Source organism: Hoplias malabaricus, chromosome 14, assembly GCF_029633855.1.
Source record: "Hoplias malabaricus isolate fHopMal1 chromosome 14, fHopMal1.hap1, whole genome shotgun sequence".
Taxonomy (NCBI): domain Eukaryota; kingdom Metazoa; phylum Chordata; class Actinopteri; order Characiformes; family Erythrinidae; genus Hoplias; species Hoplias malabaricus.
The window spans coordinates 11485815-11510483 of record NC_089813.1 but is presented as its reverse complement, the minus strand read 5'-3'; the positions used below and the strand labels follow the sequence as shown (position 1 = coordinate 11510483).

The window sequence follows — 24669 nt, the reverse complement described above, 5'->3', positions numbered from 1 at the left end:
AATCTAATTCCTTTCCATTTAACCTTTGGCCCTAAACAGTATTAAAAACAAATAAAAAACTGTTTAGCTCTTAACACCTTTTGTACAACACTGTTTATTTTCCTGGACTAGCACAGACTAGCTGCTGCTCTGTCTTTTTGGCTGTTGGTGCGGTTCAGATTTGCCCAATGCCATTTGACCAATATTTTCATGAAGGGCTTGCACATGATTGAGCAGTGTATATGTCTGAGAAGAAGGGGCCTACAGAGAAAAACAGTCACACAAAAAAATGCAGACTCAAAAGCTGAAGCTGAATCCCAGACATTTTCTGTAACTTAGGAATCCCAGCCAGATGCCCTTTTTAGGTCCCAAAAAGAGGACATATCCGGAAAAAAGAGGAGTTATGGTCACCCTGACTTAATGAAATGTCACCATGTCATATAACCAGTGTACAAATAATACTTGGCCTATACATTACAATACAAATAGCCCTTTAGCAGTGAAAAAAATGAAAGCTTTAATTCACACAAATGCTTTTATTCACAAAGTGAACGGTATTGGCAAAATGTTCTGAGTGGAATAGGCAGAGGGCTTGGTTTGAATGATTTACTGGCGGATAAAGCTGAGAATCTGTGCGGCTTCACTCTGGCAGAGACATGTTGTTCCTTTGACCACTAAACTATGCTACGTGAGTCCTATCTTCAGTTCCAGGCTATTGCCAGTTAGTGGATACAAGAGGATGTGCAAATGGGGTATTTTTTGGTAGCCCTTTGTTCAGTGTGGAAAACAATAGAAATTGTTCTTACACTGATTTTTCTAAATTTCTGAAATGTAAACAGTCATTGAGAGGTTTTGATTTCACATGGTTCATTCTAGAGAAATGTGTAGGAGAAAAATGCCACCATATCTGCAACACAATTTTATCCATTTAAATTAACACCCAAAATTACCCGTTTATATACAGTAATAAATGGTTTTGAATGTTTATTTCATGCATGGTATATATTCTAGCATATCAACAACTCATTGAAAAGGATGAAGCTGTTACAGAAGTTCAGTGAATTAAGAAATACCGCCAATGAAAAAAATGTGAGTAATATTGTTGTGTCGTCTGCAGGGTTGCCAGAGAATAGTGGAGGACTGGCAGAGAATCCTTATGGTGCGCTCTCTGGTCATTAACCCCCATGAGGACATGAGGACGTGGCTGAAATATGCTAGTCTTTGTGGAAAGAGTGGACGACTGGTAAGAAAAAGCCTGACTTATAATACATTTTCATTCAATCACATTCAGCAAAGGGGGGCTATTCTCCACAAGGAGGAGCTGTTAGTTCTCTAGCTGTGTCTCACATACAAGAATGTATCTTTGCTTTTTAAAACTTGCTTTGCCTGCTCCAGCAATTTCTGGTCAGGACTTTATTATATAAACCATTTCATATACATTTTAAAATACCTTTCTGTTATCAGAAACTACAATAAATGGTCCCTTGAAAAAACCTTGCTACTTCAAGCATGTGGCTATGTTTATTTCCATAGTCTCTAGTGATCATCAATATTATTTTTACTGATTAGACCAGATCTAAACGGAGTTCAAACTCAGGCCATCGTTTTAAGCAATGACCCTTCAGAAGATGTGACCTCACAGCTCAGGCCTGCAGAGCTGATCACAGAGCAGGTTTCATCACAGGGGAAAAGTTGCTGATATATTGCGATGGATGAAGGGATGAAAGGGAGGGGAGGGGGATGACAGCAGTGTTTCTGAGGACCTATGTGTTATGCTGGGGCCAGGGCTCATGCTACCCACTGCGGAGTAACAGCTTGAAGAGATGTTTATTTGTAGATGACTCAAGTGATCTCTACAGAACTGGAGGCCCTGGTCCTGATGGAGCCAATGGTCGTGACTGTGATCTCTGTAGTAGTACAGTATATCACCCTCTCATTAACAGGGAAATTTGGAATATAATTAGTATAGAAACCTGGGTTTTCTTGCTTTGTACTCAGCTAGTTCACCTGTGGATTAAGCAGATATGCAATGTTTGGAGATTTATTTTATTACTACTAACAAAGATAAGCATATAATACAAACAAGTAAAAATCATTTAAAAGTTGAGACATTGCGCAAAATGTAAATAATTGCAATTTGATGCCACATTTACAATTTGATGCCAGAAGCACATTCCAAACAAGAGTTCAGACTGGTAAAATTGTGTAATTCTACAAAAAGAAAGATAAATTGGCATCAAATCAGTGACATGGTTGGGTTTGAAAAGAGCAACTGAGAGGCTAAGTCTTTTAGAAGTAAAGATGCTAAGGGTTTCAGTAAAATACACAGAAAAATAGACAGACAACTCAAGAATCACTCAAGATAGACAATAGACAAACTACTCAAGAATTCCTCAATGTGAAATAGCAACGAACCTTGGGATTTCTTCATCTACTCTACATAATGTCATTAAAACATCCAGGGAATCTGGAGAAATGTTACAAGGCCCAAAAGCAATATTGGCTGACTATGGGTTTTGGGCTCTCAAGTGGCACTGAATTGAAAACAGACAGTTTCTGTAGTGGAAATCACTGCATGGGCTCAGAAACGTTTCCAAAACTCATTGTCTGTGAGCCCAGTTTTTCGCTGCATCCACAAATGCAAGTTAAAACTCTAACATGCAAAGAAGAAACCTTATGTAAACAGGATCCTGAAACACCGCTGCCTTGTCTAGGCGTGAGCTCATTAAAGATGGCCTGAGGTAAAGTGGAAAAGTGTCTGTGGTTCTGACGTATCAAAATTTTTTAAATCATGGATGCTGTGTATTCTGGGCTTAAGAGGAGATGGAGCATCTGGTTTGTATAAGGTTCAACAGCATCCATAATGGTATTGGGTGCATTAGTGCGCATGGTATGGGTGACTTGCACATCTGTGAAGATAACTGTAGCAGAGCTCCTTAGTAAAAGAGCCTTGTACAGAACTCTCACACAATGAAACAAAACAAAAATAAAAAACACTGTAATGGAGACCCTGAGCTGTTGAGCAGCTAAAACCGAGTAACAAGGAAGAAAGGCAAAACATTATACTTTTAAAACTACATCAGTTTGTCTGCTCAGTTCCGGAACATTTACAATTGTATGGTAAACAAACCCTTGCCCCAACATTTTTGGAATGTGTTGCTGGCATCAAATAATTATAAATTGGCAAATATTTTTTTTTTTAAATAAGATAAACTTGATCAGTTTTAACATTCAAATTGTTGTCTTTGTACTTATTTTTTTATCAGTTAAACATTGGGTTAATGTTATCTTGGTTTTATATTATAGACAATGTTGTGCATGACTGGCTATCTTTATCACCCATGTACAGGCTCTGGCTCACAAGACTCTGGTCCTGCTGCTTGGTGTGGACCCATCTAAACAGCTGGATCACCCACTGCCCACAGCCCACCCTCACGTGACTTATGCCTACATGAAGTACATGTGGAAGAGCGCTCGAAAGGTACTTTATTTTTTAATGCAGACTAATTAACACTGAATGTTCTGCGAAAGAGTCTGGGAACGCCAGACAGGTCACAGAGTGGCTGTGTTTTATTATGTGTTTGTTTAGGAGTTTTTGTTGACTTGTTAAAAATGAGCTCTCCAGTGTTCGTTCCATCCCTGGCTGGACCCGTAGCTAAGAAGCCGGAACACAATTTGTACGTCCATGTTATGTTTGCTGTTTTAGTGTAGAACCCTAGGGCTTATTCACTACTTATTCGTTGGCCATCTGTCTTTCAGCAGAATGGCCACTATTGGCACCCCAGTGTGATGAAGTCACTTGGTTTTGTTCCGTTGAGATTTAAGTGGCACGTTTGCACATACTTTCCTCTCCTTACATAATGGAAGCGATGTGTTTAAAGCAGCGGTAAGGAAGCTTTTGCATGCTTCACTGAGTGCAGAACATCAGAAGGAAGCAGATAAATTGAATAGGACTTTAATGCATGTGAAGAATCCCTCTCTTCCAGACAGCTGTGAGAGAGTTGCGTCGCTTAGGGCGATGTCAAAACAAGCGTTACGTAAGATAGAGGGCAGGGTTGCATCTGATGAAGATGGAGTGCTGCCATAGGAACCCTCTTTTGTTTCTTCCTACTTTGATTTCTCTCTTTCCTCATTGTTCATCATTTTTCCTGCTCATCTTTTGCAATCCTTTGCAATGCCTTCTGACACTGGCCCTTTGTTTTGCACTAATTGTTATGTAACAGATGGAGAGACATAGAGTACTAGACAAAATCAAAATTTGGAAATTGAAGGGTTTTTTAAATTTTGTATTTATTTATTTATTTTAATATTAATTGAATGCTAACTATTGAGTCATTTTCTTTTTTCAAATGTTTTATTGTCTGAAATATTGGATTGCTCTCCTATGGTTATTGCTCAGTATTGCTGTAGGCATTTTGAGGTTCTTAATTATTAATCTAATGGTGTTTATGAGCATCTTTTGGGCATGCAGCTTGTGTTTTGGCCATTGCCTCATTTATGATAATCCGCACCTTTTAGCTTCTGCCCTCTTTATATATTATTCTTACCTTTTTTATCATGTGCAATGGGAAAAACACTTGCCCCCTGCGGCACTGGGCTCGTTAGAAAAGTGTTGCGTCTGTTAGAGATTACGTAAGTGTTTCACTGTTGCACATGTTGTTTTAAGAGCGGTCTGGTAGTGGTGGATCATTGATGCTAAAACCAAACATAGAAAGAGATCCTGAGAGACAACTGCCTTGTGCACACTGAAAGCCTCTGATATATTCAACAGATCTGAAACTGTAAACCCGCGTTGTATTCCTTCCTCACATTTACCCCATTGCTGGAAGAGCAAAGATTTGCAAAAGCTTTCTTCAAGAATTGTCAAATCAGCCACCATAATGTCATTAAACTGGAGGGATGCAAATAGTTCTCCAAGCCTTTGATAGTTGCAGCATTACCAGTGAGAGAAATAGCCATCTCTTGAAAATGTTTATTTTCATGTTTTATAGTTCACTCTTTCTCTCTAACGTCTACGCAGATTGATGCATTCCAGCACATGCAGCACTTTGTGCAGGGCATGCAGCAGCAGGCACAGCATGCCATCGCAGCTGAAGACCAGCAGCACAAACAGGAGCTGCACAAACTCATGGCCAGGTCAGCACAGCGCACAACACACATCACTGTTTAATTATCATTATCATCACTATCATCTATTCAGCTGCTTTCCCATGCACCTGGGATGGTTTACAAGATCGCAGAACATGAAACACATTAAAAACTCATGAACTCGTGCAAGGCTAGGGGTGTGACAGCCACTGCTACTGAAATCTGATTTTTCTTGTATCTCTTAGTATCGTGAACACCTTCCAATTAAGCTTATATTCTGAACAGCACATTAGTTTTTCCTGATTAGCAATAAATAAATGCTGTGGCCATGTACCTGTTCATCACAGCACTTGATTTGAGTTTGGGGTAGTATTCAGTATTTAGTAGTTATACCGACAAATAAGTATGCAACCCACTGTACCACTCTGTGTAGTCCCCTTGCTGTTATTCCTGAAATGTTTTCATGGGAGACATGGGCATTTAGGCCTTGAAAATGACTCTGGTATAAACAATGGAAAAGAATACTGTAGAGGAGTAATCTAAATGGTATGTGTTTTCTTTTCTTTTTCTTTACCATCTACGTCATTTTTGGCTCACCTGTTTTTTTCCAATGTCCTGTCATATGCCATTTGTACTTGCAACCCCTGTGGTTTGTCTGGGGCATACCATGAAGCTGCCCTCATCCACCCCGTGCCCTCTTGTAATGAAACCGGCACTCTGCCTAACCCTCATTAACACGCTCCAGCATGACCTCCCTTTTTTCGTACTTTCTCATGCATTCAGGCCTAGAGGCTCCGAGCCCTTATCTCTGCTCCACAGTTCCTTCTGATACTTAACTGTTATGTTGGTCTGTCAGATCTTGAATTGTTAGTTTTAGATATTTACATCATTTTTTTTTATCATTTTTGTTCAATTTTTCCCTGTCTTATGTAAGTGGATTCATGTCATATCTAAAAATTCCCTTCTTAAAAATGTGTACATTTGATTTTACAGAACTATTCTTTTGATTCTCTGTGCAGAGTGCTACCTTTTTTACACAGATTGTACCCTCTTCATTCACATGTACCTGTAAATCATTTGCTTCTTAATGAAGAGTTGTACTCTAGTCTTCTCAGTTGACAGCACATTTGTCACATCAACGCAACAGCAGTTTCCTCATACAGTAGTGATGAGATCATGGCTGGAGCTGTATGGAGTTGCTCATTCATGTCATAACTGTAGCTTGCAGCCTTTGCAGCGTTCAAGGTATTTGACTGGAGGAGAACATCTGACTGATAAAGTTCTGCACAGTCCCCTTTTACAGACATTCTACTGTATTTTCACCCAAAATAGGTCATCAGCGATGGGTGTGCAGGAATGGGGCACATCTGTTTCCCTCAGTATGGTCTTCTCAGTAATTGTTTGCCTTCTTCTTGTAATTGTAAGCATTGCAAAGGAACCAAAAATACCTGCTTGTCTGTTTCCTCCACTTGGGACACAACGGTCTGGGAAAGGTTGGACATGGCTGCATGGATGTTATGTAAATTAATCGATTAAATGAACCGTGGCATGAATCATGTAGTCTTGGTTGTGCCCTAATGTAATGTAAATATCAAATTGGGAAATGAAATCAACATCTGGATCCAGAAGCTACATTTCAAAAATGTAAGTTTAAAACATGCCATGTCTTGATTGAATGATGATCCCATAAACACCGATCTGATATTAACACAAAGCGTAAACAAGAACTGAAACTGAACTAATTATTATGCAAACCACATGTCTAAGTCAAAAAATTGAGTCATCCTATGTAGAGTTGGCAAGTAATCTCAAATAGTGATGCCTGTGGTTTGTTATGCTGTATGGTATATTGTTATTTAAACATGGAGGAATATACCTTGCATAGCTCAAACAGTAGCCATCCGGAATGCTGAGCAGTTTCCATTACCTGTAAGCTTTGAATCATAGCTGTGTCCTGATTGATAGATTTCATTTGGGTTAAGAGAGAAATAGTGGAAAATGTCTGTGGAACTACTCATTTTAACTGCAGTAGCTGCGTGACTCACCTGAATTATGTAATCCTTTGTACCATTGTGTTTTCTTCATGGTTTGGTGAGTACCTCACAGTTTTGGTGGATTTGACTACCTGTATAGTCTCTGAATGGGACAGCAGTCGGATCATTCTTCATGCTTCTTGCCGCCACTAACATTACCACAACTAGCCTGACTGCGCTCTCTGCCAGTGGCCGCAAGATTTATGGCAAAGGCAAGAGTGAATGTGAAAGGCCTGGCGAGAGTGATTCACTGTACGTGTGATTGAAAACAACATATAAGATGCTTTTAGTCATTTTTTCCCCATTGCTTCTGTAGTAGCCTCCAAGAATGACAAATCTAAATTTATTACATTTATTAAAAACATTTTCTTTCCGTCCGTCAGGTTTTTTTTTTTCGTTCAGTGTCTGCATCATTGCCGCACTGTTCTTGACTGTAAATGAAGTCTAACATTGATCGACACCGTGACCCTTTTGGCAGCTTCATTATGTCACAAACCTTCATGTCACACTGAGGTGCTTAGTAAAAGAAAATGGTTCGACAAAACACTCACTGCTGTATTTAAAAAAATAAAAATAAAATAAATGGAAATAGCCAAACCAGTGAGGTGAAAATACATCAGCATGATACTTTATTGCCTGTTTACATTGGTATCACAATTCATATTTTTTCTGAGGGTTTTGAGCAAGTTGACAAATGCACCAAAAAATAATACTACTACATTTTATATTAAGTGTTTGTAAAAATAAAGAATTTAAGCGTTTTTTTTTATAAGTTCAGTGCCATAATGGAAATTGTAATAGTGATTTGGTTAAAAATCAGGACATAACCTAACCTGTCTAAACATCCCAAAACAGATTCCACGTCATAGCCAGGGATGGATGACGAACTTGTGGTTACCACTAGGGACTTGTACAACATGACTATTCAAGCAAGAAAGACCAATATAGAACTGAAGACATAGACTCTTTTGAGGCTTTTGCAGGTCTGACTTGTCTCAGGTAGCTGGAGCTAAGGTCTCAGGGTAAATACAGTGAAGCAAGTATGCGAGATGCATCCCTTCACACTCTCTCACTCATCTCCTGTTTCCTCTGCTCGCTCTCTTCATGCTTTTCTTCTCTGTGTGCAGGTGTTTCTTGAAGCTGGGTGAGTGGCAGCTGAGTCTCCAGGGCATCAATGAAAGCACCATTCCTAAAGTGCTTCAATACTACAGTCACTCGACTGAGCATGACCGCAACTGGTACAAGGTGAGCCTTAACATTTAAGACTTGGAATTAAGCCATAGTCTGTTGCATGGAAGGTGGCGGTGTTGTCCCCCGTACCAACCACATAAAACACAGACAAGTGAACAAGAGATGAGTAACCTAAACCTACCCTCGTATGATTCGGAAATAATGAAACTGAAAAGGTGGCTTGATCCAGAGATACTGACATAAGTCACAATTGAGTGGTTTGGTATACTGACTGAGATCCCAGACCACAAAAACTTGCCTAAAACAACTTGAGTACAGTTTCATTCATACAAAATCAAAATATGAATTGTTGCAAACCTCTGTTTGTATTGTATTTCTAAATTAAAACACAAGATTGAGAAACTTAACGAGTCACTTATGTTTAATGTTAACATAAAATGATCATGTGCTTTTGATGTTGTCTTTTTTAATTGTAACTGAATGTGAACCATACAGGCCTGGCACGCTTGGGCAGTGATGAACTTTGAGGCGGTGCTTCACTACAAGCATCAGAACCAAGGCCGGGATGAAAAGAAGAAGCTGAGGCATGCTAGCGGTGCTAGCGGGGCCAGTGCTAACAGTGAAGCCAGCAACAGCGATAGTGAAGCAGACAGCGCTGATCACAGCCCAGTGCCTTCTCCCGGCCAGAAAAAGGTCACTGAGGTGAGAATCAGATAAAATTGTCATTAAAATTTTACTTTATTGATTAACCCCTTGAAACCTACCTTCTTATGCATTTTTCTGTTGCAAAAAAACTGTATTTTATCAGTTTCCCTTCATTCTTTACATTGAAACATAGTGAGCTGGAAGATTAGGCTGAAACACTTTTTATATCCTAAGCCCTATTTGGACAGGATTAGTTTTACATAGGGAGCTGGGGAAATTGAATTTTTCCACAAGACGGTGTTTATTGTGGATTCGCACTGGATAAAAACAAATCTCAGTGAAAATTATTGAGATAGGAAAGACTACTCGAGTCATGCACTGATGTCACAGTGTGGATCAGACACATCAGGGCTACTGGAAATTTTAGTCACAATTGTTCTGAGAACCGCCTAAAAATCTTCAGCCCTTGACATCTTTCTCTACTAGTGATACATCTTCTAACTGATGTATTAAACAGCTTAATGAGTAGTGAGAATGTTCATAATAACACGTATGGAGGCTACTATTGTCCAAAAAACCTACCTACAGCCTCCAGAAATGTCTATTCATTGAGTGATTCTTCAGGCTGTTTTTTTTTATTTATTTACTCATGAGCATTAAGTGACATCAGAAAAACAATTTATTCAGAACAGGTTTTTCCATTTAGTTTACATATGTTAACTGTAAAGGCATTCCAACTGTACATTTAGAAATTGCAACAGCCATTTCTGGTTTTTAAAAAAGGGATGTTTTCGGGGGCACGTTTGCGCAGTGGGTAGTGTCGCTGTCACTCAAGCTCCAGGGACCTGTCTGTGAGGACTTTGCTGTGTTCTCCCCTTGTCCACATGGGTTTCCTCTGGGTGCTCCGGTTTCCTCCCAAGGTCCAAAAACACATGTTGGTAGGTGAATTGGCAACTCAGAATATTGTCCATATATGTGAGTGTGTGTACCTAGCCACTGGAATGCATCGTGTTGTAGTGCCAGTCCCAAAGCCCAGATAAATAGGGAGGGTTGCATCAGGAAGAGCTTCCAGCATAAAAACTGTGCCAGATCAATGGTGCGGATCGTGGTCGATCCTCTGTGGTGACCCCTGACGGGAGTAGCTGAGAGCAGAGGAAAAAGAAGAAAAAAAGGAGGTTTTCAATAAGAAAAGTCCTTTGGCAAAGGAATTAAATAATAAAACAAGATTTTTTTTATTTAAATCCTGCACTGATTAATTAGAAACAGCTGCTAATACCTTTTACTCCATTTCTGCCGTTATCCGCTTTCAAAAGAACACTGTGTAACTTGATAACTAAGTGTACTATTTCTGTGCTTCTGAACAATAGAAAAACAAGCTTCAAGGATGCCAACACAGTGTTCAGCCAGTTCAAATTAGAAAGGTTAGGGCAAATATCTTAATCTGGATGTTTGTTTTTAATTTACAGTAAGTTGCCATTTCATTAGATATACATACGCCGTACCTCAGTAATTCAATCAGCCTTAAAGCATCTGTCTGAAGGAATGGATTCTTGGTTCCCGTTTATTTGTACCATAATATTCAGTACTCTTTTAGCTTTAATGGTAGCTTGGAAAACAGAGAAGATTGTTGGGTTCTGAGTGAGATGGCATGGTGTGGCATTCAAACCAGAAATATGTTTTTAAATGTTAAGCACATCATGACACTGTCTTATAACTCACTCATTCACTTACTTATGTTTAGGAAATGTAACGCAAGGGGGTGCTGTTTAGCGTACTGTATCAAAGACACTATGTGTCTTTCAAAGCAAAATTCAGCAAAAGCCTGTGATACTTGTGGAATCCAGAAACTTCATAATCATGTGTATTATAAAAGGCTGAGCTCACGTTTGTGGGTCTGTTGTACAGGATTTGTCCAAAACGCTGCTGCTCTACACAGTTCCTGCCGTCCAGGGCTTCTTCAGGTCCATCTCCTTGTCCCGAGGAAACAATTTACAAGACACACTTAGGTGAGAACACACACACACACACACACACAAACAGAAAACAAAAATGCTGAACAACAGTGATATATTGCAAGAAAGCGCCCCCTTGTGACAACTCTTGTCAATCTTTGGTTCTATTCATTAATGGATCCATATTTATCATTATTACTAAGGAATTTATATTTGAGGAACAGAAGACTATAAATGTAGTTGAATGTGAGTGTGCATTCTTTGAAGTTGTTTCAGAAATGTAACTATATATAGACCCTCATTTGGATACAGTGATAAAACATGAATTTTATAAAAACATTGAACTGATCATAGAATAACCTGTTTTGTTCTAACTGATATTCCCTATTGTTATTCCTTTGGTCTCTTTCATGCTGATTATGGTAAAAGATGAAGTAATTTCTCCTTTTGTTTTGCTACTATCTCAATCAGTACTTCTCTCTGTCTTTAGAGTTTTGACGTTGTGGTTTGACTATGGACACTGGCCTGAAGTGAATGAAGCTCTTGTAGAAGGAATCAAAACAATCCAGATAGACACCTGGTTACAGGTAAGAATCACCAAGTTACATTTTATCTCTTGCGCCATCACACACACTTATTCCTAACCATTCCCTCTCATTTTGGATCAGGTGATTCCCCAACTGATCGCTCGTATCGACACTCCTCGTGCACTAGTGGGACGCCTCATCCATCAGCTACTCACAGATATTGGCCGCTACCACCCACAGGTAACTGGATAACATTTGTCTTCATTTCCATTAAATTGTCTGTTATCAGAATTTCTTTCTACACTGTCAGACATATTGATGAAAGGTTAAGATAAAGACATTTTGGCAACACTTTCAATTTTTGTTGAAAGAGAAATTGACAAGGATTAAGTAGGCTTAAATATTTTAATATGTTAGAAAAGTATATGAGATTATGAGAAAACCATCGTCTCTATCTAAACTAAACCCTGAATACAGTGTACCAGCTGTCAGTGTTGAAATGTAATGATGAAAAGACACGAAGAAAGCACTTAGAATATTGTAATGTTACGGTATCATACACTGAAAGTAAAGTACATATTTCCTCCTTTTTCTATAATGTAAATATTTTGGAGAAATTTATTTCTGGTGCGACAGCCTCAACATTAAAACTCAGTTTAACTGGAACGGAATAGAAACAGATTTTTTTTGTCTCAATGTGGAAAGTAAGTGTCATGCACCAAAAGCAATCTGTTTCAAATTTCCATGGAGTGGAAGTACTTTGGTGTATATTTTTATCTGATCAATTTAAGCAGTAGAAAATTGAGTTGATAGCTGCTGGCTAGCTGGTGTAGACTATGTTTTATTTGGAAATTACTCCTTGCACTATAAAGTACTTTTCTTGTATGGATCTTTGCCATAAATAATGGATTTCTGGTCTGTTTTGGCAGGCTTTGATCTACCCACTTACTGTGGCATCCAAGTCCACTACCACAGCTCGCCACAACGCTGCCAATAAGATCCTGAAGAACATGTGTGAGCACTGCAACACTCTGGTCCAGCAAGCAATCATGGTACTGTCCCCTGTTATCACCTGTATTTAAATAACCGCTGCTCGATTCGTTTGATTCGTTAGTCCCATGCTTTCTTTTTAGAGCCTAGTATAGGCTTCATCACTTAAAGCTAATGTAGGATTTCAAAATATCATATATTTATACAATTGATGACATCATTTAATAAATGGTTCAGCAACCTCACTGGGCCTATATCAAGCTTATAAAAACAATACTGAAACCAGTATTGCTATGAGGCCACTTTCAGATTTTTCACATTATATTCAAGCCACAGTTGTTTGTACAAGTTACATTCTGAACTCTTATTTTAACAGTTTAAAAATTACATTTAAATAACAAATCAGATTTGCCCCATAGTATGAACCAAGCCTATGTTGCTTTGATTATTTATGATACCTCACAGATGGATAACGTGGAATTGTAGCATTAGAAACTAGCTTAGGCTAATAGTACTTCTCCTCTGCAGGTGAGTGAGGAGCTGATCAGGGTAGCCATCCTGTGGCATGAGATGTGGCATGAAGGTTTGGAGGAGGCCTCACGTCTGTATTTTGGTGAAAGGAACGTGAAGGGAATGTTTGCCGTTCTGGAGCCCCTTCATGCAATGATGGAGAGAGGCCCCCAGACGCTGAAAGAGACCTCCTTTAATCAGGTATGAATTCCTTGTGCTTTTTTTTATTACTGTAAATATATGAAAAATTAAAATATAACAATGAAAAAATAATAATTAGCATCATTACAAATGACTATTTCAGATAATGAGATTAGACAAATAATACTTGTACTGCATTTGGCTCTAGTTTCAGCTTTGTTTTTATCTGTGGTAAATATAGCCAGAATGTGTATGATTTATTTATTTATTTAAATGGTTTTATTTTTTAGCATGAATACAAAAAGCAAACCAAAGAACATCCATTATGAATACAATACAATAAAATAATAAATAATTTAATTAAATACATTTAAAAATTCCTTGCACTTTTTGAAGGTTTAAGAACTTACTTTTGTAGAACTTACCCAACAAATATTGCCATGGCTAACTAAAGTTATTTCAAATCAATCTCTTTTGTGTAATGTTAACTGCCACTGTAATTACAGTTTGTTCAGCAGCTGACCATTACCCATTTTATAATAAATGTGCTTTAAATTAAAGAGCCACTCAAGCCTAAATATGACGCTCTGGAAAAATGTAATGTTCTCTATAAGTGTTGAAAACATGCCATTATCATAGAGTGCTGGTATAGTAATCATGGCAGCAGGTTTTTCCATGTTAAAGAGTAGGAAAATTCTCTTCTGATGCTGGATCATGAAGGTGGGAGGAACTTTCTTAAAAGCTGAAAAACTGGGTATAATCCTCCCATACCTTGTACTGTGCAACACTGGAACTACTTTTAGTACCTGGATGAGCTAGATTGGTGGGCTTCACTAATGCTCTCGCAGCTGAATCCCATCAAATTAGGGCTGGGCAATTAATTGAAAATTAATCAAAATCGAATATATATAATCGATATATCGATTATATAAAGTATTTTTAACTTTTTGTTTTGTTATTTATGCAGTTATGTCCCCATTGTGTGTTCATGTACTGTCCCTTTAAAACCACGCTACCAAACTGTAGTCACTTGATTCTGCCCCTAACTGCCACATGGAAGCAACATAAAAATGCGCAGCTCATACCAAAGAAAAGCACATCATCTGTGTTTTGGATGTGCTGTGTTTTTACAATACAACAGTGTAAAAAAAAATAAGTCAAACGTAAATGCTGAGAAAAAAAAACAAATATATAATATGTTTCAGTGACCAAAGCCCAATCACACACCAAATATAAACAGTGCTCGAAAAACAAGAGAGGAACAAGCTCCCAGAATCATTAGAAAGAATGTCCTAGCTTTAATACTGGAGCATATTTACAGTACAAGCCCCGTCACTGAACTATGAGGGTCAAAAATACAAAAACTAAATAATCATTCCTTAATCGTAATTGTGGTAAAATGTACAATTAATCGTGATAGTGATTTGCACTTGTATCGCCTCTCTCTGAACTATTCGATGGTCTAATATAAATTCGGTAGATTACAAGCTGTTACTGCTGAAAATGTGAAGGTTCCCCATTAATAGCTTTCATTCCTAAACAAAAACTGCATCCACACACTCTTGGACTGCAGCTTTGGTAATATTGCTTGTAATATCTGTAGATAAGTATATGTTCAACGTTCAGTAATATAAACAGCAATGCATGAATATTGATTATATTCACTTTATGGTTTCAAGGACCAATAAAAAGGGAGGGAGGTTTCTTCTGTTGTAACCAGCATTGTATTTCAACAGGCATATGGTCGTGATCTGATGGAGGCACAGGACTGGTGCAGGAAATACATGCGCTCTGGTAATGTGAAGGACTTGACACAAGCCTGGGATCTTTATTATCACGTTTTCCGAAGAATTGCCAAACAGCTGCCACAGGTAAATTAACACCACCCATTGTCTTAAGTACCTTTTCTTGACCTGTTCCTCAGTTCCATTTGCTAGAACAATTTAGACATTTGTTTATTTAGTAATGCATTCAATAATATACTATATCATTATTAAAATGAAACATACTAATATGCTTGTGAGGTCTTAAATAACAGTCTCTGGAATCATGTACATTTTACCAAGTATATTCCATTTCTAGTGAAAAAAATTCTGTTAATTGAGTGTATCGTATTTCATCTTTCATTTTTCAGAGATATATATTACATTTTAATTTGCCTCATTAGTTTAAAGCCTTGCTCCTGCCAAAAGCTATTTTTATTTTTCAGTTTCCCAATAAAACTGAGTGGCAGGCAACCTTTTTTTCCCCCTCATTGCAGTCTTGAGTGAGAAGGAACAGGCATTCTTTAGAAATGGATTGAGATGTTGGGCTGTGGTGTTATTTCAGGTGGTGTGATTTTCAGCACCTTATGGGTTGGTTTACTGTATTACATGATCCAGCCAAGAAAAATAGCTTCCTGGCATTGGCTGAGAGACTGGCAGGTCAAAAGGCAAAGAGAATGAGACAGCCAGACAGATAGAGGGAAATAACCTGTGCTAACATGGCTACTTTCATGTGTGCTCCTGTCCTCAGTTAACCTCTCTGGAGCTACAGTACGTTTCACCCAAGCTGCTGATGTGTCGTGACTTGGAGCTGGCTGTGCCTGGCACTTACGATCCCAACCAGCCAATCATACGCATCCAGTCCATCGCGCCATCACTGCAAGTCATCACCTCCAAACAGAGGCCACGCAAGCTCACCATCATGGGTAAGACCAAGTACTACTGTACTGTAGTGGCTGTTTAGCTTGTCATTGGTGCTTCCCCTCAGCTGAGCAGCCAATCGCAGAACAACTGGTCAGCACATGGAAAACCGAATGACCTGTCAGCCAATAGAACAGAGGGCCAGGGCAGAGGAAAACAATATCATAAGCAAATATAAAATGAGGGAAAACAATGCAATTGGTTCACATAAATTAACAATATTCAAGGATATCAGAGGACTGAGAGTAAACTGATTGATGTGAGTTAAAATGAAATTTCTATCTGATAGAACAAAGTTGGTGATCCTTTACAAATATGTAATATAAAAGAATAACCTTCATGGAAAATGACTTATATTGTCCATTCCATCCATCCATCCATTATCTGTAACCACTTATCCAGTTCAGGGTCGCTCGAGAGCCAACCTGGAATCATTGGGCGCAAGGCAGGAATACACCCTGGAGGGGGCGCCAGTCCTTCACAGGGCAACACAGACACACACACACAGTCTCTCACACGCTCACACCTACGGACACCTTTGAGTCCCCAGTCCACCTACCAATGTGCGTTTATGGACTGTGGGAGGAAACCGGAGCGCCCGGAGGAAACCCACGCAGACACAGGGAGAACACACCAACTCCTAACAGACAGTAACCCGGAGCGGGAATCGAACCCACAAACTCCACGTCCCTGGAGCTGTGTGACTGCAACACTACCTGCCGTACCGCCCTGGATTTATATTGTATCAACCAAAATTAACAAGTATATATGTGAAATTTTGGCCATATCGTCCAGCTCTAAACGAAAGCACAGCTACAGTGGATAAACTTACATTATATTGAAGCCCAAGGCTATACAATCTCATCACCTTCCCTCACCCCCGCTGATCCAGCAGCCTACACTTCCCTACACTAGTGTGTCACCTCGCCTGGCGACGTATTTATCAGCCTGCAATTCTCATCAAGCACCAACGGCTCTGTCCATCTTTCTCCTTCTCCTCTTCTCCTCCTTTTCCATGACGTTTGCTCTGCTGGCTGCTTTCATATTTAATGGCTGTTCTGAACAACCCCATTGTCCCTCTCTCTCCACAGACAGCAGTAACTTTAACGGTTCTTTTAATGTGAAAGTCGGCTTGAAACCAGCAGAAGTCCTAGAAAACCTCTTTCTTTGAGTAGCTGCTGTATAAACATAAGTCATTTTCTGTCTCTCTTATTATGAGTTTGTTTAACTTACAGTAAGTGTGTTTAATTAGGATCATTTGCTATCTTACTCTACCCATTGGGTTTGCCGTCTTGGTGGTATTGACGTTTATGTATCCTCTGGTGAACCCTTTTTACTGGTTTGATTCATTTTAATGTGTTATGTGATCCAGCGCTATATGGAAAGGTAATCTAGCTTTGGTGTGCCAGGAGCAATGCATAGGACAGCTGTTACTATGGCAGTAGGGAGAGTGTTTTTGTGAGTCTGTGTGAGATATAATGAAATATTTTTTTTTATGAAGCTGTAATAGTTCACAATTTTATGAAGTTGTTTCAGTTCTGTAGGGGCCAAACTCAATTTCTCAATTAGAATTTTTGTTTTATTAGTAGTAGAAATATTAATCCATTCATTCAATATCTGTAACCTCTTATGAAGTTCAGGGTCACGGTGGGTCCAGAGCCTACCCGAAATCATTGGGCGCAAGGCAGGAACACACCCTGGAGGGGGCGCCAGTCCTTCACAGGGCGACACACACACACCTGTGGACACATTTGAGTCGCCATTCCATCTGCAACATGTGTTTCTGGACTGTGGGAGGAAACTGGAGCACCCAGAGGAAACCCACAGGGAGAGCACACAAAACTCCTCACAGTCCCGGAGTGGGACTTGAACCCACAACCTACAGGTCCCTGGAGCTGTGTGACAGCGACGCTACCTGCTGCGCCACCGTGCCGAACTTAGGGCTGTGCAATTAATTGAAAATCACCATAATCTATATCAGTTAATCAATTTTTCCTTTTAATTCTTTTCATCCTTTTATTTATATATTTTATTTATTTATTTATTTATTTATTTTTGATAAATTGGCCCTCACCTTGGGTCATTGTCTGTGCAAAGTTCAGCGTTCTCTACCCATGTCTGTGTCCTCCATGTGCTCCAGTTTCCTTCCACAGTCCAGCAGCACATATTAATAGCCGGATTGACTGTGCAAAAATTGTCCACAGGAGTGAGTGTGTGAGGTGTGCAGCTGTGTGGCTGCGGCATTACATGTAGGACCACGGTGCTGCCCAAAATATAAGAAAATTTTTTAATGTAAAGAAATAAATTCTTATTTAAAAATTCTTATTTTAGAATTTTTTATGCAAAAATACTTGAACAGCAAATAATTATCAGTAGGAGTCGTTAATTTAAACATCTAAAGGTGGGACAGTTTTGTTTGCATATTTACCTAAACTATATATAAATATCATCAAAAGGTATAACAGATCCTATCAACAAGAGTTATTTATCACAGAACAGCGCCCTCTATCAGTTAGAGAACACAAGAAACACAAGAAAGCATCACATTTTGGGTTTGTGTTCAAGATTGTTCCATTGTTATTTATTTGTATTTTAATAGTTTCTGTATAATTATCCCTTACAGGCAGCAATGGGCACGAGTTCATGTTCCTGCTCAAAGGTCACGAGGACCTGCGTCAAGATGAGAGGGTCATGCAGCTCTTTGGTCTGGTCAACACGCTATTGGCTAATGACCCAGCATCTCTCCGCAAGAATCTGAGGTAAATTCTAAATTCTTTTTTTTGCAAAATATATGTATGTGGTTTATTTTACTGAAACCCAGACCAAGTGAAATGTAGAGTTATTGTTACTTTATTACTTTAAATTGCATTAAAATGAAATTACATTGGGAATTACCATGGTGACCTGTTATTTAGAGTGATTTCCTTTGTTTTAGAGGAACATGCATAGTCACATATGTTTACAGTGCACCATTTCATATTAAACCACTCTGAATGATTATATTTACATCTCTGTGTTTAATTTTCTCAGAAGTCTCAGAAATTGCTGAAACGTCCTCTTTAATATGGTAGAACTAAAGCTAAGGCCCCAGTGTAGGACTCATCTGCATCTTTCTTATATTCATAATTGTGGCTTCACCATTGCATGTTAAAATGCATAACTGCTATTATATACATGTATCTATATATTATAAGAAGTAATTTTGCATATTTCTTTGTCTCTCTCAGCATTCAGAGATATGCTGTGATCCCCTTGTCTACTAACTCTGGTCTGATTGGATGGGTTCCTCACTGTGACACCCTGCACGCTCTAATTCGGGATTACCGCGAGAAGAAAAAGATCTTGCTCAACATCGAACACCGCATTATGCTCAGGGTACCACAAACCTCAGCGTGTTTTGAATACTGTTCTTTTCCCTAAAGAAAATTGGAATATGATGAGTGTTCATTGGAAAATGGTTGTGTGCTTATTTTTCAGATGGCTCCAGACTATGACCACCTGACTCTAATGGAGAAAGTTGAGGTGTTTGAACATGCAGTAAACAACACAGCAGGAGACGATTTAGCCAAGCTGTTGTGGCTCAAGAGTCCCAGTTCTGAGGTATGTACTTCTGACTAAGTGCAAGATTGAGAGCTGATAACCGTAGGTAGGTATATGTCTGAATTTGGGGTTTGCTGATACACTAAAAATATATGAAAACTTCATATAGGCTGCTCTCTATATAAACTGTACATTATAATAAATTCAGTTGTACGGAAATGCAGTCTTTCCTCAGTTTTCAATAACTCTTCATGTTTTCGCTCTGTGCAGGTGTGGTTTGACAGGAGAACCAACTACACACGCTCTCTTGCTGTGATGTCCATGGTGGGCTATATCCTGGGACTTGGAGACAGGTGTGGACACTTGTCTTTTTGCCAGTGATAACGTTGTGATTATGAACAAAGTGCGTTATTATATAAAGAACGCATTATAAGATATCCTTTATGTTTTGTTTTTTCTTTTACTGTTAGACATCCTTCGAATCTGATGCTGGACAGACTGAGTGGAAAGATCCTTCACATTGACTTTGGAGACTGCTTTGAGGTTAAACAATTACAATTTTTCTGTACAAATTTGTGACCGCAGTCCTTTTTTTTAAAATAAATTATGGTCGAGGCTCTTTCCTAAGACGGAAAAGAGATTATTTTCTGACTTAAGACTTAAACACTGTTATTTACTGCTTTAAATGTATTTTGTGATGTCACAATACATGTTTTTGTGCTTGCTTCTGATTGGTTTAACTCCTCTACAAAATTACCAAGTTCAGTCATTTTTAGGTTAAATTTTGTTACTTCAATTCACAAGACAACCGTAGGTGTGATAAAAGCTGTAATTAAATTTTAACTCATTGTGATTAGAAAATGCTACTCTTTCAAATTATGATTTGGATAATAAAAACAGCTTAACTTTCAGCTGTAGGTTGAGGTCAATGTGTCCTGTTTAATAAAGTGGTCAAGGTGCTGTAAATGATGATAGAAATTAAATACATATTCTGTTTCAGGTTGCCATGACTAGGGAAAAGTTTCCAGAGAAAATCCCCTTCAGGTTGACAAGGATGCTGACTAATGCCATGGAGGTAAAATATATTACCATAGTGCTGGGTAACATTGTAAACTCTGCTGATTTAGTGGGTGATTGGGTGGAATGAATTCCATTGTTTGTTTTCTTCCTAAATGTCTTCCCTCACTGGTTCTCTGCCCAGGTAACAGGTTTGGATGGGAATTATCGGATCACGTGCCATACAGTGATGGAGGTACTGCGAGAACATAGGGACAGTGTCATGGCTGTGCTGGAGGCCTTTGTCTATGACCCCTTACTCAACTGGAGGCTTATGGATAGTGAGTGAAGCAGCCTATTTTCCTTTGGTGTTAGAATAGATTTGTTCACAAATCTAATATTCACTTCTTAAGTAATTTCAATGGATATCTGTAATATGGGCAGAAATATGAGTTAAATTAGTAAAATTCAAAATGACTGGTACTATTTTTTAGCTATGCATTTTTTTTCTTTGATGTGCATAATTTAAATATTGATTTAGATGATTAAGTTATTATATACAAATTTCCAGAAAAGTTGGACATTTTGTAAAATTCTTTCATGTCCCAAATGTCATTCTCATTTCTTGTAGCTAACACTAAAGGAACCAAGCGCTCTAGGACCAGAACTGACTCGTACACAGCTGGACAGTCTGTCGGTGAGTCCATCGCTGCCAGAAATCACCATGCATACATAACATATGATTCTGATTCTGTTTAATCAGGATCAGTTTGGATTGTTATTCAGTCAAACTAGCCAAGCAAGACGAAATTCTCATTTGCATCATTGGTCTGCCAAGAAACAAGTTATATAATCAGTGATCGATTAAATAACAGAACGTCTGTAGCATATGTTTGCTCACTGTGTTATGTCTTTGGTAGAAACAATAGAGGGTATTGACCTGGGAGAAGCCACCCACAAAAAGCCAGGAACCACTGTGCCTGAATCCATTCACTCCTTCAGTAAGTGACTCCTCACTAGACACAGTACATGAGCTTTAATTCTCAAATCAATTTTTCTTTAATACGGTTTTCAGAATTCTGACTCATTATATCTACGTATTTACAAATTAAAAGACAAGAACTCATAAGTTTGAATTAACTCACAACCCCCTTTTTTTGTATTAAAAAAAACAGTTGGAGATGGCCTTGTGCAGCCTGAAGCCTTGAATAAAAAAGCCATCCAGATTATCAACAGGGTGCGAGATAAACTGACTGGTAAGTCATCTTTAAACCTAAAAAAATAATAAAAATATAAATATATAAATAATTACTTTCTTCTGTGAACTAGAAGTTGCAGAGGTTTCACAAAATGGTGCTATTAAGTTGTTTTTGATGATGTGTTTGTTTATATCTTGTATTTTTTCTTGTTCGTCTTTGAAATAAAGGCTTAAAGTTTGTTTGTTTGCTTTTGTTTTGTTTTGGCTTTTTTACAACTTTATTTACAGCCTTTCGTTTCATTTTCAAGTTTTCGTTCATAAAATTAGACTCAAAAACATTCTTTGTAAACTTACTCTTAATTAGGTTGACCAGACGTCCTCTTTTACCCGGACATGTCCTCTTTTTTAGACTTAAAAAAATGTCCGGGCGGAACTTCAAAAACGTCCGGGATTTTGTTTTTCTAGAGTTTACACAGAATTTCGAGAAATGTTTCATTCACAAACTAGTCCCGCCCTCCCCTTCTTCGATTGGTTCGCTTGAGTGAGAAGGGGGAGTGGTGAAGTAGCCTAAAATCTTCTGATTGGACTCTCTGACTGTAGAGCTACCATTATTGGACGATAACCTTCTCTGTAAACATTTAATTGGTCAGTCTGCACGTCAGTAGTCATTGTTTACGTCAGGTAAAGCTCATGTACCTACCCTCATCTCGAGCAGCTATGCCGAAATGTAAATGTAAGTTCTCGGATGAATTAAAAAAGAAATTCCCATGTTTTCCCATGTGTAGCAAATAAAGGTGTAAAGGACCTAAAAGCACCCATAGGTCCAGCTAAGTATACAACGGCAGCGAGGGGCGAGAGCTCACCCCGCCCCTGAGACGTGTCCTCTTTTTCACCATCTCAGATCTGGTCACACTACTCTTAATGGGTCGGTTCAAGGAGAAGTAAGCAAGTACTGGCAGCATGTTATGTTACATTTAGCATTAAGACATCAAGCCATCAAAAGTTGTGGTTGTCTTGCTAAAAACTCAGATCTGAATATCTGGACAATATTGGTTAGCAAAATCAAACCAAATGCTTTAATCAAGACCTGTTGTCTTGGTCTCTTTCTGCAATTGCTAGAATCAAACACAAATCAGTACTAAAACTGTGCCACATCAGCTGTGTATCTTTGCAGAACTGCTGGGAAATTCTGCAGAAGGTTAAAAATAGAGTGCAAGAAAACTGACAGTGCAGTTACTACACAGGGGTTGCTATGATACAGAATAGCTCTAGAGACAATGATTATTAAACCTGTTATATTTGTTAAAATATTAAAAATGCAGTAATGTTTACTGTCACAATTTAGGACGTGACTTCTCCCATGATGAGACTCTGGACGTCCCGACCCAAGTGGAGCTGCTGATCAAGCAAGCCACATCACATGAGAACCTGTGCCAGTGTTATATTGGATGGTTCGTATTGCTCCATTATAATAAATATATTTCAGAAGGAAACTTTAATTTACACAAAATAATATATTTTTACTTATTTTTGGGGGCTGGGATAAAAAGCCATTATGAAAAATGTATAAATTGGGTAGAAACTTACTTCTGCTGGTTACAGTACAATTCTGATTGTGTTTCTTTCTTTCTTTTTCTTTCTGCAGGTGTCCATTTTGGTAGAGCTTTTCTAAAGCCTTGCTTTGCTATTTGTGTTATTTGCTGAATCTCTTTGTTCTACCCACGCCATATTGGAGTCCTGCTTAATAGATCTCAGAAAAGACCACTGATGCATGAAAAAGACATTTTAAAATATGTCTGACTTTTATTAATTTAATAATGTAATACATAGAATGATGCACAAACTGGAGCAAAATACTTGACTGAAAGTGGTGTAAATCTTTGCCAATAAATTTTAGAAAAGTCTACCTGTGTTGTTATTCAAAGAACATATAGATGCTTATCATGTGATCGCTTTCCTTTTTACCCAGTTTATTCTCTCTGGTTCCGTCTTTGCCACTTCCACTCATTAGCTAAGGTTCCCCCAATCCCACACAGTGCCACCACCCTGGGAGGAGGACAAAGACGCTCGCTACAAGACTTGCAGGCCTGCCACTGCTCGAAGCCACAGGAACGGAGCAGCGAGTTTCAAACAGAGATTTTCTAAAATTCAATTCACAGTGGCAAACAGATACACCTTTCTGTACCTATGTCTAAATACTTCTAATAAATTTGAATAATAAAGTTATTATTAGTATGTTTTTTACTTCTTAACAGTACAACAATGCATTTTTACAAACAACGTATAAAATAACAAGTTTTGGACCCAATGTCCAAAGGTTTGTAGACCCTTTATTAGTGAATTAATTTACAATGTGCACTTATTGTGAAAACATAGGGTGACCAGACGTCCTCTTTTACCCGGACATGTCCTCTTTTTTAGACTTAAAAAAATGTCCGGCCGGAATTTCACAAACGTCCGGGATTTTGTTTTTCTAGAACTTACATATAGTTTGGAGAAGCGTTACGTTCACAAACTAGTCCCGCCCTCCCCTACTCCGTTTGGTTCGCTTGAGTGAGAAGGGGGCGTGGTGAAGTAGCCTAAAATCTTCTGATTGGACGGTCTGACTGTAGAGCTATCGTTATTGGTCGATAACCTTCTCTGTAAACATTTAATTATTCAGTCTGCACGTCAGTAGTCGTCCACCCCCCCCCCTCCTCTTTTTCACCATCTCAGATCTGGTCACCCTAGAAAACAGTATTTGTAGTTACATATATTAATAAGTGTAAAAAACAGATTTCATAGAGATACTTCAAATTATTAACAGACCACCGTTCGAACTCAGGAGGGAGTGTTTTTAAAATGGACTTTGAGCACTGTACTGAGGTCACAGCGCCCTCCTAAACCTGAGGGAAGAAGGCTGCAAAACAAAACGATTCGTGCTTCTTTTATAGTGCGCTACATAATCACAAATGTATACATTTATAATGCGCTCTGTCCGATAGAGAGACGAACAGCCTGGGCCTGAATCTCCTAACGCATGCCTTGGGCATATACTTCAATAATACACATGCTGCTGAATCTTTAATTAGGTGCCTCGTGACCTACGTAGTGCACTAAAAAGTAGGGAGAAGGGAAGTCTGGGGCCATTTGAGATGCAGCCGCAGATTAAAGTCTCATGCCTATGAGCGCCGTTCTCGCGGTGTTTGTGAAAAT

The 24669-nt window shown here is 38.6% G+C and overlaps 1 protein-coding gene across 2 annotated transcripts in view; it reads left to right on the top strand.

Moving 5' to 3' along the window:
* mtor (mechanistic target of rapamycin kinase) overlaps positions 1-23670 on the top strand; it is a 97553-nt gene extending 73883 nt beyond the window's left edge. For both annotated transcript variants that reach the window (XM_066643360.1, XM_066643359.1), the window contains 24 exons: positions 1097-1222; positions 3329-3460; positions 5000-5115; positions 8228-8345; positions 8787-8993; positions 10842-10942; positions 11379-11475; positions 11557-11655; positions 12345-12467; positions 12934-13116; positions 14793-14927; positions 15571-15745; positions 18364-18499; positions 18968-19115; positions 19218-19340; positions 19551-19633; positions 19751-19823; positions 20281-20355; positions 20482-20617; positions 20908-20973; positions 21197-21277; positions 21452-21532; positions 22820-22925; positions 23120-23670. In XM_066643360.1, coding sequence (XP_066499457.1) covers positions 1097-1222; positions 3329-3460; positions 5000-5115; positions 8228-8345; positions 8787-8993; positions 10842-10942; positions 11379-11475; positions 11557-11655; positions 12345-12467; positions 12934-13116; positions 14793-14927; positions 15571-15745; positions 18364-18499; positions 18968-19115; positions 19218-19340; positions 19551-19633; positions 19751-19823; positions 20281-20355; positions 20482-20617; positions 20908-20973; positions 21197-21277; positions 21452-21532; positions 22820-22925; positions 23120-23135 — 2736 coding nt within the window. In that variant the 3' untranslated portion in view covers positions 23136-23670. The remainder of the gene's footprint in view (positions 1-1096; positions 1223-3328; positions 3461-4999; positions 5116-8227; positions 8346-8786; positions 8994-10841; positions 10943-11378; positions 11476-11556; positions 11656-12344; positions 12468-12933; positions 13117-14792; positions 14928-15570; positions 15746-18363; positions 18500-18967; positions 19116-19217; positions 19341-19550; positions 19634-19750; positions 19824-20280; positions 20356-20481; positions 20618-20907; positions 20974-21196; positions 21278-21451; positions 21533-22819; positions 22926-23119) is intronic.
* The last annotated feature ends 999 nt before the right edge of the window (positions 23671-24669 follow it).